At 42.0% G+C, this 17,389-nt stretch overlaps 1 protein-coding gene across 1 annotated transcript in view; it reads right to left on the bottom strand.

The window, feature by feature from the left end:
* Positions 1–17,389, bottom strand: part of LOC124709081 — a 154,111-nt gene that overhangs the window by 19,237 nt on the left and 117,485 nt on the right. Inside the window, exon 5 of the mRNA XM_047240728.1 lies at positions 6,787–6,872. Coding sequence (XP_047096684.1) covers positions 6,787–6,872 — 86 coding nt within the window. The remainder of the gene's footprint in view (positions 1–6,786; positions 6,873–17,389) is intronic.

A 17,389-nucleotide genomic window follows, 5' to 3' on the forward strand; every position in this document is an offset into this window, starting at 1 on the left:
GTTTTATCCAAGAGGATGCCATCATCGTTGAACCATACAACATAGCTGCATGCCCTTGGGAAAAATTACAGCTGTAGTTTCCCCTTGCTTTCAGCTGTCCACAGTAGCAGCACAGCAAGGCTGTTTTGGTTAATGTTACAAGACCAGATCAGTCAATCATCCAGACTGTTGCTCCTGCAACTACTGAAAAGGCTGCTGCCCCTCTTCTGGAACCACATGTTTGTCTGGCCTCTCAACAGATACCCCACCCTTGTGGTTGCACCTACGGTATGGCTATCTGTATCGCTGAGGCACGCAAGCCTCCCCACCAGTGGCAATTTAAATTTCTCTTTTGTATTCATCAGATTAACTTCATAAGTAATTCAGAAAGAAGAAAACTTGTTCTCATTGTGGAGAATTATTGTTTTCAGACAAACTTTGCTGGAATCTATGAACAAGCACAATTCATTTACACAGAAATCATGATGAAGAGTCGGATGATGGACTTAATATCTTTATGAAAAACCATGGCACCTTCATTGGAGAAATGTTCAGAAAAACAACAGCACGACAGTCATGATAAAAACTCACTTTTATAAAACAAAGAAGATTCCATCCTTTTAATCACGAAGATAGAAGCTCAGCCTGTTGCATTGACATATTTAAATCAAGAATAATATCACTGAAATCCCTTCAAACAAAAAGTGTTGCTCATATGATTCACAGTGGCCGCGAACTGTTGGCTCAGCATACATATCTCTGACTTCTGCAGAGGACACTGGTATTGGCAGTTCTTCACAGTGAGACACAGACTTTATAGCAAATGGTTAGTTAGAATATTGTACAATTTTCCTTGTTTTTGAGGGGATGCCATCTATTTCTGTCAGACAAATGTGAGTATTTTGTGTGGTCTGTTAAACTTTGACAAAGCACGGAATATACAGTTCCACACAGTAAATGGAATGACACCATTAATAAATATAGACTTCGATCAGAAATCGGTAGCTAAGGTAGAATATTCAAATTTTCTAGGTGTATGCATTGATGAGGGATTGAACTGGACAAAACACACTGAAGATCTGCTGAAGCGTTTGAGTTCAGCTACTTATGCTATTAGGGTCATTGCAAATTTTGGCCATATACATCTCAGTAAATTAGCTTACCACGCTTATTTTCATTCTCTGCTTTCGTATGGCGTCATATTCTGGGGTAACTCATCATTGAGTAAAAGAGTGTTCATTGCACAAAAGCGTGTTATCAGAATAATTGGTGGAGCTCATCCAAGATCATCCTGCAGACACTTATTTAAAGAGCTAGGGATCTTCACTATAGTCTCACAATATATATATATTCACTTATGAAATTTGTTATTAACAATCCGAACGAATTCAAAACTAATAGCAGTGTACATGGCTACAGCACTAGGAGAAAGGATGATTTTCATTACTCAAGGATAAATGTAACTGTGGCTCAGAAGGGGGTAAATTATGCTGCCACAAAAGTCTTTGGTCACTTACTTAATAGCATCAAAAGTCTGACAGATAGCCATATAGCATTTAAAAGGAAATTTAAAGAATTTCTGAATGGCAACTCCTTCTACTCATTTGATGAATTTTTGGATATAGTAAGTGGGTAATTTCCCCATCCCCCACAAAAAAAAAAAAAAAAAAAAAAAAAAAAAAAAAAAAAAAAAAAAAAAAAAAAAAAAAAAATTAAATGTCACGTAATATTTTGTGTAATGTAATATCTTGGATAGGCATCTTTAATTAACCTGACATGTTCCACATCATTATGAAGTGTCGTACTCATGATCTATGGAACAAGTACTTATCTAATCCAATCTCTTCCAAATGATGGGAACAGCAGAGATCATGTGACATTACCTTTTTACCCAGCTTGTCAGTAGTGTATAACATGACTAAAAGCATATGAGGTGGGAAAGGGGGGGGGGGGCAGCAGGATGACAGTTCTTGTCCTGAGCACCAACCTTCCACCTGAAATAAAATTCACAGTAATTCTTAACAAGAAGATTAAGATTCTTCTTTTGCAATTTCAAAGTTAACTCCCTACAGATGTAACAGAAAGAATTTGTATTATTTACTCTGATACAAAGAATTTCTTCCTATCAGATGAACACAACCTTCATGTGCTTAAAATAGCAAGCATTCACTTCCAGCAATTGTCAGAATTCGAAATGCTGAAAAGAAAATGCTAACAAATGCAACATGATTCTAAATGTTCACGCATGACTCAGTGGCAGTGCTGCCAAAACACCCAAATTTCCTGAAGGTTGACTTCTGAACTGAGGGTCATGTGTGGAAATCCCTTGTACATATTTTTATTATTTTGCAACAGTTAAATTAGTGGAATATTTACGTTATGCCACAGAAGAACAACCATCGTGTAGTATTATCAAGGATGTTAATACACAGAGGGTAGGTCGCCAAGAGAAAATTAAGTCCACAAAACCTGATTTCATTTTTGAATTCAGCACCCACAACTTGAAATCCTATCATTGACACATGTCCACTATCATCTCCAGGTGCAATTGTATTCCTTCATTTCTGCTTCAGACTTCTAAAACATACCCAAATATCCCAGAACCTCTTCTTTTCAAGTTTAAAAATTTATTATTTTATCAGTAGATTAAGTTTTCTCATTCTTAAGCCTCTTTCTATTTTGGACATTGTTGTTGTTGTTGTTGTGGTCTTCAGTTCTGAGACTGGTTTGATGCAGCTCTCCATGCTACTCTATCCTGGGCAAGCTTCTTCATCTCCCTGTACCTACTGCAACCTACATCCTTCTGAATCTGCTTGGTGTATTCATCTCTTGGTCTCCCTCTACGATTTTTACCCTCCACGCTGCCCTCCAATACTAAATTGGTGATCCCTTGATGTCATATGTCATTTGCAGATGCATTCATAAAGAATTATGAATTACACTTCTTTGTCTAGTGGCTAGTTTATCACTTTTTTGCACACAAATGTTAACCCCAGCTATTTTTATATCTCCTCCCCCCCCCCCCAAAAAAAAATGTTGTGCTCACAATGCCTTTATTTGTATATCATTTATTTTTTTATTTAGTGCTGCTAGTATAAATTCAGAATACAACTCCATGTAATTGTTTTACCTAGGCAGTGTACATATACATGTCCTCAACTCTAATGATTTATTTTTCAATGAAACACTAAGCCTTTATCATCCTTCCAGCATATGTTGTTTTAATCCACATACACAAGTGCATGCATACACATTTACACACATACATACAGACAGACATATGTATGTAATTTGGCAGTTCCTCATATAAATGGGCAGGAGCCCTTGTATCTGTTGATTTTTATTGCCCTTCAAACCATAATGGTAAGACCTTCAAATGTGAAAGTTATGTAGTTACTTCTGCTTAAGCTTGTATGAAGATAATTTCAATTACTGTCTTCTAAAGGCTAAGCACAGTACATAAAGTGCTGTTGTGTGGCTTGGGCTATGACTAACATGCCACAAAGATACACTGTAAAAGTTCATGGCAAAAATTAGATACGAGGTGGAATCCAAATTTTCAAGACTGGTGTTGCCATCTGGAAAGTATGAGTAGTAGATATTTGCACCACTAGGTGGCGAGAGCTGCGTATCTGATGAGTCAGTGTGCAGAGTGGCATTCAGCTGGGAGGGCATATTGTGTGTCCACAGTGATTTCCATAATACTCTGTGTTTGGTGGTTGGCGATTTTATGATGGATCCGCGAACAGAACAGCGCGCGTGTATCAAATTCTGTGCGAATCTCGGGAAAAGTGATATGGAGACCCTTTCAATCATTCAACAAGTGTTTGGAGGACAGAGACTGAGTCGTATGCATGTGTTTGAGTGGCATGCTCGGTTCAGGGCCAGTTGTACAGACGTCGAAGGTGATGCTCAAACTGGAAGGACTGTTACCCACACAATGCCAGACATTGTTGCCAAACTTCAACAATTGGTTCGTGCGGATCGGCTTCAAACCATTCAAGACCTTGAGGACGAAGTGGGTATTGGTTATGAGACATATCAACGAATGTTGACTGATGAATTGGGCATTCATCGTGTCGCCGCAATGCATGCATCGTGTGGCATGACGCTCTTCCACTGATTAAAAAAATATGTGGAAATTTGTGATGACCCTATGTGTATGTACAGTCCTGGAAATTGAAATAAGAACACCGTGAATTCATTGTCCCAGGAAGGGGAAACTTTATTGACACATTCCTGGGGTCAAATACATCACATGATCACACTGACAGAACCACAGGCACATAGACACAGGCAACAGAGCATGCACAATGTCGGCACTAGTACAGTGTATATCCACCTTTCGCAGCAATGCAGGCTGCTATTCTCCCATGGAGACGAGCGTAGAGATGCTGGATGTAGTCATGTGGAACGGCTTGGCATGCCATTTCCACCTGGCGCCTCAGTTGGACCAGCGTTCGTGCTGGACGTGCAGACCGCGTGAGACGACGCTTCATCCAGTCCCAAACATGCTCAATGGGGGACAGATCCGGAGATCTTGCTGGTCAGGGTAGTTGACTTACTCCTTCTAGAGCACGTTGGGTGGCACGGGATACATGCGGACGTGCATTGTCCTGTTGGAACAGCAAGTTCCCTTGCCGGTCTAGGAATGGTAGAACGATGGGTTCGATGACGGTTTGGATGTACCGTGCACTATTCAGTGTCCCCTCGACGATCACCAGTGGTGTACGGCCAGTGTAGGAGATCGCTCCCCACACCATGTGCCGGGTGTTGGCCCTGTGTGCCTCGGTCCTATCCAGTCCTGATTGTGGCGCTCACCTGCATGGCGCCAAACACGCATACGACCATCATTGGCACCAAGGCAGAAGCGACTCTCATCGCTGAAGACGACACGTCTCCATTCGTCCCTCCATTCACGCCTGTCGCGACACCACTGGAGGCGGGCTGCACGATGTTGGGGCGTGAGCGGAAGACGGCCTAACGGTGTGCGGGACCGTAGCCCAGCTTCATGGAGACGGTTGCGAATGGTCCTCGCCGATACCCCAGGAGCAACAGTGACCCTAATTTGCTGGGAAGTGGCGGTGCGGTCCCCTACGGCACTGCGTAGGATCCTACGGTCTTGGCGTGCATCCGTGCGTCGCTGCGGTCCGGTCCCAGGTCGACGGGCACGTGCACCTTCCGCCGACCACTGGCGACAACATCGATGTACTGTGGAGACCTCACGCCCCACGTGTTGAGCAATTCGGCGGTACGTCCACCCGGCCTCCCGCATGCCCACTATACGCCCTCGCTCAAAGTCCGTCAACTGCACATACGGTTCACTTCCACGCTGTCGCGGCATGCTACCAGTGTTAAAGACTGCGATGGAGCTCTGTATGCCACAGCAAACTGGCTGACACTGACGGCGGCGGTGCACAAATGCTGCGCAGCTAGCGCCATTCGACGGCCAACACCGCGGTTCCTGGTGTGTCCGCTGTGCCGTGCGTGTGATCATTGCTTGTACAGCCCTCTCGCAGTGTCCGGAGTAAGTATGGTGGGTCTGACACACCGGTGTCAATGTGTTCTTTTTTCCATTTCCAGGAGTGTATTTTCAATATCCCATTAGTACTACCTGATACAGGTCTCATACACTTGAGCAATGTTCTAGGATAGGTCACATGAGTATTTTGTAAGCAATTTACTGTGTAGATAACATTTTCTTAATACCTTACCAGTGAACCAAAGTCTGCCACCTGCTTTACCTATGACTGAGCCTATGTGACCATTTGATTTCATAACCCTTCAAAATGTTACACCTCACTATTTGTGTGAGTTTGGCAATTCCAGATGTGACATACTCACATCGCAGTCATAGAATATTACCTTTCTCATTTTGTGCAATGTACAATTTTACATTTGTGAACATTTTAAACAAGTTGTCAAAATTGGCAGCACTTTGAAACCTTATGAACAGTGATGGAATATTTATGAAGTTTTCTCAGACAGTGCTTTATTACAGATAACTGCATCATCTACTAAAAGTTATCACAAAGATGATTAATACACCGTGTAATGATAACAGCAAGTGTCACAACATACTTCCCAGGGCATTTATGAAATTACTTCCACATTTGTCAATGACTCTCCATCTCAGATAATGTGCTGCACCTATCCTGCCAAGAATCCTAATCTAGATACAAATTTACTTCTGTTCAGAAGTGAAGGAAAGCTGCAGCCACCCAACTACCTGGATTCTTTCAGGATTGATCCATAACTCTGTGGATATCATGTGAAAAAGTGCAAATTATGTTTGCAGACATTATTTTCAGAATCTAAGGTGATTGCCTACATTTAAAGTAGAGTACACCAGAAGAGATGTTGTGTAGTAGTGGCATACTTTGGCATGAAAGATTATGAAAAGAAATAACAGACAAGAAAAAGATGCTACCACAAGTCATTGGGCTACAATTAAAAAAGAGCAACTCGTCATTATGTAATAAATAGTCATTAAAATGATGCTGGACAGTCCTGAGTGGGGCGTAAATAATGGAAGGTGTAAGGGCAACCACTCACTGTAAAGCTGAGGCACCGAACAGTCATCTGACACATAAACACCACCGAAAATATTGCTGAGCTTAGAGACAAAGTCATTCTTCAGAGTTAACTATTGCAAGACATACACAGATGTACCGAGGCTTAGCTGGGACAGTGTGTATGGTGAAGAAACACGTTATCAGAAAGATAAACAATAAGGTGAGTTAAAATGCTTCCTTTACAAAAATAGTATGGTCAAGATCAGAAGATATATATAATTGACTCCCTTACCTGTGAGGAAAACAGGAATGGAAATGAAGAATCCGCTTACTGCGCACATTCTTGTTATTGATGATTTTTGCAGGTACTTGTTAGTTCTGGAACAAAAATTACATCTTCTGTTAATAAGAGAAATTAACACGACATAACATACACACTAAGACAAAAAAAGAAATGATGTCTCACGAAGGTGTTAAGTAAATTGGCCACAAATTAATATTCATACAGGCATCGACAGAAAATGCAAAACTGCATGTTTTTGCGGCTGACAGACGAATGTGTGATGCTGCAATGCAATTTCACTTCACAGCTGGCAAGAATAGTTAACAGGGGACATCTCGATATCAGGGCACAAAGTCATTATAAATTTTGTTCCATGTACTCAGCTGGACAGCAACTATGCCTCACATACAGTTGTGTGAGCATTATATGCAGATTTGAGAGAGGATCTGTAGTTGGGCTGAAAGGAGTAGTAATCAGCACAATCTGAATAGGAGCGATGCCACTATTCAACCGTGTTGGCAGGAATGGGTGAACCGTGCTGAACACAGCAGTCGACGTAGAATGTGAAGACGGGAATTGTCAGAGAGGCATTCGGTGCCCTGGGTCATCGTTATCGTCGATCCGACGTGCAACTGGTGTTTCAGTCACCACAAGGACCATTAACGGGCAGCTCACAGAAAGGGGGTTGAGCTCACGGCGCCCCTTGCACTGACTACATTGACCTCTGAACACCAACAAGCCCATTTGCAGTAGTGCCGCGATGTTCGGCCTGGAATCTCACTGACTGGAGTGGAATTATCTTCAGTGATGAGTCCAGCTCCGAAGACCAGCAAAGATGTGTCGTCTCGAGATTCTCCGAGCAGCGGTTGGATACCAACCAGACTGTAGCCCGCCATATGGCCTGACAACCAAGACTGATTGGTCTGGGGCGCCATCTCATTTCATAGTAAGACCCCTGTGGTTGTCATCCGCGGCACCCTTACAGCATAGTGATGCATCAACGATATTCTACTCCCTGTTTTGTTGCTCTACATGGCAAGCCATCCTGAGATTACACTTCAGCAAAATAATGTCCACTTGCATATAGTGTGAGTTTCTACTGCGTGGCCTCGTGCCTGTCCAACCCTACCTTGGCAAGCAAAGTCGCCGAATCTCTCCCCAATTGAGAGCGTTTCGAGTATTACAGGCAGGGCTCTTCAACTGGCTCGGGAGTTTGACAAAGTAACGCCCCAATTGGGCAGAATTTGGCTCGATTTCCTCCAGGAGGCCATTCAACAACTCGATCACTCAGTGCCAAGCCAAGTAACTGCTTGAATACCAATGCGGTATTGACTTGGTCAATTTGTGAAGCACTTTCTGTTGAATAAATAATTAATTCTTTCTGATATTGAAATCATTTATCTGTACAAGTATACAACATGTACCGATTTCTGCCCCATTCGGATAACGTTCGTGGTGCATCATTGCTTTTTTTGTGTTACAGTGTAAAGTCATCCAATATGTTTACAAAATGGACATACATTTTCGATGCTTCACTAAAACAAAGTTAACGGGAATTATCGCCGAAAGGAAAGAAAAACATAAAAGATAGTTTCTATGTCACCTGCATTACGTGATGTCATGTCTCATGTCTGTGCAGTTAATATTGCACCATTTACTGTTCTTCATACAATTTTTGAATACATGCTGGGAGCAATGACTGCTAATATACGAGGGTCACTCCAAAAGAAATGCACACTATTTTTGTAAAAATACAGTTTTCATTCTGCATGTGTGAAAGTTTTAGTGTGTATATACGTCCTTCCCGCTTGTTTTCAAACTTAGTTCAACCTGTTCCCGTGAGTGGCGCCGTCACAGCACGTCTTCAAGATGGCTGCTACACTTGACGTTCGTCAGAAGCAACGTGCTGTGCTGTGAAAACGAGAAGTGGGAAACATCCACAAGAGGTTGAAAAAGGTGTATGGAAATCCTGCTGTCGATCGCAGTACAGTTAGTCGGTGGGCAAGCAGGTTACATGATGAAAGCGGGCACGGCAATATTGAGGATTGCCCTCACAGCAGCAGGCCTGGTACTGCACACACTCCAGACAATGTGCAGAGAGTTAACGAATTGGTGACTGCTGACAGATGCATCACAGTGAACGATTTGTCACGCTACGTTGGGATAGGGGAATGAAGTGTTTGCAGAATATTGAAAGTGTTGGCGTTGGAAAAGGTTTGTGCCAGGTGGGTTCCCAGGATGTTGACAGTGGCTCACAAAGGGACAAGAAAAACGGTATGCAGCGAACTTTTGGAACAGTACGAGAATGGTGGAGATGAATTTCTTGGAAGAATTGTGACAGGTGATGAAACATGGCACCATCATTTTTCACCAGAGACGAAGAGGCAATCAGTGGAGTGGCATCATGCAAATTCACCCACGAAAAAAAAATTCAAAACTTCACCTTCTGCTGGAAAAGTTATGGTGTTTTTCGATTCCGAAGGACTCTTGCTTGTGGACATCATGCCAAGTGGAACCATCATAAATTTTGATGCATATGTGGTGACACTGAAGAAAATTCAAGCTCAACTGCGTCGTGTTCGACCACATCGGCAAAAGCAGGATGTTTTGCTGTTGCACGACAATGCACGGCCACATGTCAGTCAAAAAACAAAGAAAGCGATCACAGAACTCGGATGGACAACACTGACAGTCCTGACCTGGCTCCATGTGACTATCATCTCTTTGGGAAACTGAAAGAGACTGTTTGTGGAACAAGGTTTGAAGATGATAACACCCTTGTGCACGCTGCCAAACAGTGGCTCCAACAGGTTGGACCAGAATTTTACCATGCGGGTATTCAGGCGCTGGTTCCAAGATGGCGTAAGGCAATTAAGAAGGATGTAAATTACGTGGAGAAATGAAAATATTGTTCCTAAATGATGTATCTACACACTGTAAAACTTTCAAACATGTAGAATAAAAGATGGATAAAAAAAAAATAGTGTGCATTTCTTTTGGAGTGACCCTCGTATGTTTGCATGAAATCCTACCAGACAGCATCTGAAGAAGTCTAGAGCAACAAATACGTAGCAAATAACATGACTCATCAGGAATTTGTCTCTTACAAGCCCTTCCTAACGGCGTCTGTCATGTTCCTAGTCACATAGCCTCGGTTTTTTTACACTGAGTTATTTTCCAAAAATATATAGTGAAACACGCTGCTGCTATTGAAATGAATTGGACTGCCCACTGCAGCTAATTTTCCTTTGCTCTTTTGTTAACATGAAGTAATAACGGTATCTGTAAAAATATATAATCTATACAACCCTATGTGTAGTTCAAAATGATGATTTGTGTTTTGTTGAAAATATAATAGATTGCCGATGGGCATCAGGCGGGAAATTAATAATCGCCTTACGTTCAACTACAAAGTAACGACTCCCATAATTTATCAGAAGAACTGGGCTCAGGGATGTAAATTCTGCTTAACTCCAATGTTTGTATCATCAAATCTTGACTTGGTCAATATACAGGCAGCAGATGGTATTCTGTATAAAGTTTTATAAATGATTCATTTGAAATTATTAGTAAATCAACAGTACAATTTAACATTCCAACTGTAACAACTGCCATTCCAAAGAACACATGCGAATGTTATCAAACGATTGGTTTGATATTTATGATTGTAAAATATTAACACGAATTATTTTTCAAAAGATCGAAAGTCTGGTAGAAGCTGACCACAGGGAAGATCATTGTAGGTTCCAGAGAAATGTAACACTTAAGGCTGTACTGACACTACCACTTATCTTGTAAGATGGATTAAATAAAGGCAAACCTACACTTACAGCATTTGTGAGTTCAGAGAACAGGCCTACTTACGACCATGTCGACTGCAACATACCCTTTCGAATTCTGAAGGTAAGCAAGGATGAAACACTGGGAACGACAGATTATTTACAACTTGCGCAGAAACTAAATTGCAGATAAGTAAAAAGATATGAAAGGGAACTAGCAGCTGAGAAAGGAGTGAGACAAGTTATCTCCCATGCTGTTCAATCCGCAGGTTGAACCAGGGCTTACTTTCGGATGGCAACGTCCAGGAACCTTTTTTTGAACTAACTGGAACAAGTCGGCTCCGCAGATTTGAAGTAATGCACGTAACTATAATTTGCAGCAGTGAACGTGGCAGTGGGCGGCCCAGCGTGATGCGATGGGCAGGGGTGTAAGGCGAGGTGATGTGTGTGTACAGCATACACAAGATAAGTTGAGCTTAGTTCCGAAGTTGTGATCGGAACGTACCGGTAATCTTCGTGTCGACTGTCTTTAGCTTACGACTGCCAGCAACCTCAGGTATCTGTAGTATAACCAAGATCTACATTTACGACAATACCTGCAAACCAACGCGAGATATGCGACAGAGGGTACGTCCCTTTGTACCAGATATTAGAGTTTCTTTCCGTTCCATTCACATGTGGACTGCGGAAAGAAAGATTGTGTGAATGCCTCTGTACCTGCAGTAATTAATCTAATCTTATCTTTTCAATCTCTATGTGAGCGATACGTATGGGACTGTAATATATTCCGAAAATCATCATTTAAAGTCGGTTGTTGAAACTTTGTTAATAGACTTTCTCGGGATAATTTACGTCTGTCGTCAAGAGTCTTCTAGTTCAGTACCATCAGTATCTCTGTGACACTCTGCCACAGATCAAACAAACGTGTGACCATTTGAGCTGCCCTTCTCTTTAACGTTCAGTATCTCCTGTTGTCCTATTTGGTACGGGGTCGACACACTTGAGCAATATTCTAGAACCGGTCGCACGAGTGATTTGTAAGTAATCTCCTTTGTAGACTGTTTGCACTTCCCCAGCTCCACCAATATACCGAAGTCTACCACGTGCTTTATTCACAACTGAGCCTATGTGACCAATCCATTTCATATCCCTACAATGTATTACAACCAGGTATTTGTATGAGTTGGCCGACACCAATAGTGACTCATTGATATTATAGTCATACGATACTACGTTTTTACGTTTCCTGAAGTCCATAATTTTACATTTCTGAACATGTAAAGCAGTTGCCAATCTTTGCACCACTTTGAAATCTTGTCAAGGTCAGGCTGAATATTTATGCAGCTTCTTTCAAACGGTATTTCATCATCTGCAAAAAAGTCTGAGGCTAGTATTAATATTGTCTTGCAAGGTCATTGATATACAGCGTGAACAGCAACGGTCCCAACACATTCCCCTGGGACACACCTGAAATTACTTCTGCAGCTGACGATCACTCTCCATCCAAGACAACACGCTGCGTCCTCCCTACCAAAAAGTCCTCAATCCAGTCAGAAGTTTCACTTGATACCCCATATGATCGTGCTTTTGAATATAAGCGTAGGTGTGGGACTGAGTCAAATGCTTTTCGGAAATCAAGCAATACTGCATCTACCTGACTGCCTTGATCCAAAGCTTTCGGTATGTCACGCGAGAAAAATCCGAGTAGGCTTTCACATCATCGACGTTTTCGGAATCCATGCTGGATGGCATTAAGGAGGTCATTCTGTTCAAAATACCTCATTATGTTTGATCTCAGAATATGTTCTAAGATTCTATAATAAATCGATGTCAAGGATATAGGACGGTAGTTTTGTGGATCACTTCTACTACTCTTCTTGTAGATGGGTGTGACTTGTGCTTTTTTCCGAGAACTGGGCACGGTTTTTTGCTCGAGGGATCTAAGATAGATTATAGTTAGAAGAGGGGCTAACTCAGCCGCAAATTCAGTATAGAATCTGACAGGGATTCCATCGGGCCCTAGAGCTTTGTTAAGTTTTAACTATTTCAGCTGTTTCTCAACACCACTAACGCTAACACTTATTTCATTCATCTTCTCAGTGGTACGAGGATTAAATTGGGGCAATGCTCCTGCGTTTCCCTTTGTACAAGAACATTTGGGAACGCAGTTAAGCATTTCAGCATTTGTTTTGCTACCCTTAGTTTCAGTTCCTGTCTCATTCGCTAGGAACTGGGCGCCAACTTTGGTACCACTATTAACCTTTCCGTTCGTCCAGATTTTCTTTGGGTAATGTGGAAGACCATTTGACAATATTCTGCTACCATAGTCACAGAAGGCGTCATGCATTGCTTTCGTGACAGCCAAACGCGTTTCATTCAGCATGTCTGTATCTGTAGCCCTAGACTTTGTATTATGCAGTACTCTCCGTTTCTTTAGAAGTTTCTTTGCAGTGAATGTATACCATGGGGAGGGTCCCTCCCCTTATGAAGATGGTATCGAGCATAACCAAGGAGCAAAGTGACACTCTCACGAGAACAGATGATGGCACCTGTTGTTTATATCAATTATTATGGTTTTATTGTTTGATTATAAGAAAACTGAATTTCAGAACAGCATTTTGTAAAAAAAAAAAAAAAAAAAAAAAAAAAAAAAAAAGGATTTCTCATTTTAGGTTTTATCACTAGTTTCCAAAAATCTTAACGATGATTTTTATAGCTGGAGATTGTGTGGTTGAACACGTGTGTTCCTCCAGCAAAAATTTTGGAATTAAACACTGGGTTGAACAAAAGGGGGGCGGGGTGCTAAAAGAATTGCGTTCCGGCAGGGTTGCCAAGTTAGAGGAAATTTTGCTTTAATGGGCAACTGATTTGTGGATTGTTGTCTGCAACAACGTTTTTCTGTTTAATTCAGTGTTTGCATTATAGAATTAGAAACTGTATATGATGTGAAAAATCATAAACCGTCAACGATGTTGCTGCAGCCAATTCTAATGATTTATTTAAGATGGGACTGCAATTTAACCTCCCATCCTCCCACACATCCATTTCAATGGATCATGCACATTACACTATACCAAATAAACATGATGTCATTTATACATGCTAACTTGCCATACGAGGAATGCGTTTATATTCGTGATTATCATAAAAAACGAATCGGCCAAAGTTATATTGCTATTGAGAAATAGTATTATTACGCTTTCCCCTACATACATAAATACATACATATATTTATGGATGTTCCATAGATCATGAATACGACGTTTCGTTCAAAAAATGTTCAAATGTCTGTGAAATCTTATGGGACTTAACTGCTAAGGTCATCAGTCCCTAAGCTTACACACTACTTAACCTAAATTACCCTAAGGACAAACACACACACCCATGCCCGAGGGAGGAGTCGAACCTCCGCCGGAACCAGCCGCACTGTCAATGACTGCAGCGCCTCAGACCGCTCGGCTAATTCCGCGCGGCCGACGTTTCATAATGATGTGGAACATGTCGCTATAAACATAAGTTTTCTGTGTACAAAACAGTTTTTCTCAAGCTACTACTTTATATTTAAAAATTCATCTATTGTGTTGAAGGAGTTGTCATTCAGGAATTCTTTTAACTCGTTTTAAATGTTGGTTGGCTCTCTGTCACACTTTTAATGCTATTTGGCGAATGACCAAAGATTTTTGTGGCAGCATAATTCAACCCTTTCTGTGCCTAAGTCAGATTTAACCCGGAATAGTGAAATCACCCTTTCTGCTAGTGTTGCAGCTATGCACTTCTCTATTATTTTTGAATTGGGATGGGTTATTAATAACAAATTTCGTAAGTGAATATATGTATTGAAAAGCTACTGCGAATATCCCGAGTTTCTTAAATAAATGTCTGCAAACTGATCTTGGGTGGGCTCCAGCTATTATTCTGATTACACGCTTTTGTGCAATGAATACTTTTTCTCTTAATGATGAATTACCCCAAAATATGATGCGATACAAAAGCAGTGAATGAAAATAGGCACAGAAGGCTGATTTATTGATATGTTTATCACCAAAATTTGTTATGACCCTAATTGCATAACTAACTGAACCTAAACATTTCAGCAGATCGTTGATGTGTTTCTTCCAATTCAATTTCTCATCAACACACACACCCAGAAATTGTATATATTCTGCCTTAGCAGCAGACTTCTGTTCATAGTCATTTATCAATGGTGTTATGCCATTCACTGTACAGAATTGTATATACTGCGTTTTCTCAAAATTTAGTGAGAGTCCATTTGCAACGAACCAATTAATAACTTTCTGAAAGATATTATTTAAAATTTCCTCAGCTGATTCTTGTTTGTTAGGCGTGATTGCTGTACTTGTTTCATCTGCAAAAAGAACTAGCTTTGCTTATTCATGAATATAAAGTGGCAAGTCATTAACTTACACTCCTGGAAATGGAAAAAAGAACACATTGACACCGGTGTGTCAGACCCACCATACTTACTCCGGACACTGCGAGAGGGCTGTACAAGCAATGATCACACGCACGGCACAGCGGACACACCAGGAACCGCGGTGTTGGCCGTCGAATGGCGCTAGCTGCGCAGCATTTGTGCACCGCCGCCGTCAGTGTCAGCCAGTTTGCCGTGGCATACGGAGCTCCATCGCAGTCTTTAACACGTAGCATGCCGCGACAGCGTGGACGTGAACCGTATGTGCAGTTGACGGACTTTGAGCGAGGGCGTATAGTGGGCATGCGGGAGGCCGGGTGGACGTACCGCCGAATTGCTCAACACGTGGGGCGTGAGGTCTCCGCAGTACATCGATGTTGTCGCCAGTGGTCGGCGGAAGGTGCACGTGCCCGTCGACCTGGGACCGGACCGCAGCGACGCACGGATGCACGCCAAGACCGTAGGATCCTACGCAGTGCCGTAGGGGACCGCACCGCCACTTCCCAGCAAATTAGGGACACTGTTGCTCCTGGGGTATCGGCGAGGACCATTCGCAACCGTCTCCATGAAGCTGGGCTACGGTCCCGCACACCGTTAGGCCGTCTTCCGCTCACGCCCCAACATCGTGCAGCCCGCCTCCAGTGGTGTCGCGACAGGCGTGAATGGAGGGACGAATGGAGACGTGTCGTCTTCAGCGATGAGAGTCGCTTCTGCCTTGGTGCCAATGATGGTCGTATGCGTGTTTGGCGCCGTGCAGGTGAGCGCCACAATCAGGACTGCATACGACCGAGGCACACAGGGCCAACACCCGGCATCATGGTGTGGGGAGCGATCTCCTACACTGGCCGTACACCACTGGTGATCGTCGAGGGGACACTGAATAGTGCACGGTACATCCAAACCGTCATCGAACCCATCGTTCTACCATTCCTAGACCGGCAAGGGAACTTGCTGTTCCAACAGGACAATGCACGTCCGCATGTATCCCGTGCCACCCAACATGCTCCAGAAGGTGTAAGTCAACTACCCTGGCCAGCAAGATCTCCGGATCTGTCCCCCATTGAGCATGTTTGGGACTGGATGAAGCGTCGTCTCACGCGGTCTGCACGTCCAGCACGAACGCTGGTCCAACTGAGGCGCCAGGTGGAAATGGCATGGCAAGCCGTTCCACAGGACTACATTCAGCATCTCTACGATCGTCTCCATGGTAGAATAGCAGCCTGCATTGCTGCGAAAGGTGGATATACACTGTACTAGTGCCGACATTGTGCATGCTCTGTTGCCTGTGTCTATGTGCCTGTGGTTCTGTCAGTGTGATCATGTGATGTATCTGACCCCAGGAATGTGTCAATAAAGTTTCCCCTTCCTGGGACAATGAATTCACGGTGTTCTTATTTCAATTTCCAGGAGTGTATATTAAGAACAATAAGGGACCAAAACTGAACCCTGTGGGACAGTGTTCTTGACATTTCCCCAGTTAGAGGACTCTGTTGATTTTTGCAGACTATCTGTACTGTTAATTTCAACCTTCTGCATTCTTCCAGTTAAATATGAATTAAACCATTTATGTACTGTCACACTCATATCATAAAACTTAAGCTTATCTAGAGAATTTCACGATTCACACAATCAAAAGTCTTTGAGAGATCACAAAATATTCTAATGAGTGATGTTAGGTTATCCAATGCATTTAATATTTGATCAGTGAAATCATATATATTATTTTCTATTGAAAAGCCTTGCTGAACAACCAATTTGACATTTTGTTAGTACTTCATTTTTACAAATGTTTGATGCTACTCTTGAATACATTACTTTTTCAAAAATTTTGGATAAAGCTGTTAGAAGTGAGTTTGGGCAGTAGTTGTTAGCATCTGAGCTATTCCCTTTTTTATGCAATGGTTTAATAATAACATATATCAGTCTATCTGGAAAAATGCCCTGTTTCAGTGAGCTACTACATATGTGGCTGAGAATCGTTCTTATCTGTAGGGAACAAGCTTTTAGTACTTTGTTGGAAATGCCATCAATTCCATGTGAGCTTTTACCTTTGAGTGAATTTATTATTTTCCTAATTTCAGTAGGAGAAGTGGGTTGAATTTCACATTAATCAAATTGGAGAGGTATTGCCTCTTCCATATACTGCCTCGCAGTTTCTAATGAATAGCTGGATCCTTTTTTCTCTACAACACTTAAAAATGATTATAAAAATGTTTTCTACTTCTGAGTTCTTGTTAACAAACTTTTCATTGGGTTTGATAGAAATACAGCTTCCTGTGCTCTAGGTTGCCCCATTTCTCTTTCATCTATATTCCAAATTGTTTTAATTTTACAGATGTACTAATCTCAGACATAATACACATACTTCTGGACTTTTAATAACTTTTATTAATACAGTGGA

The sequence above is a fragment of the Schistocerca piceifrons genome, chromosome 7 (genome assembly GCF_021461385.2).
Source record: "Schistocerca piceifrons isolate TAMUIC-IGC-003096 chromosome 7, iqSchPice1.1, whole genome shotgun sequence".
NCBI lineage: Eukaryota > Metazoa > Arthropoda > Insecta > Orthoptera > Acrididae > Schistocerca > Schistocerca piceifrons.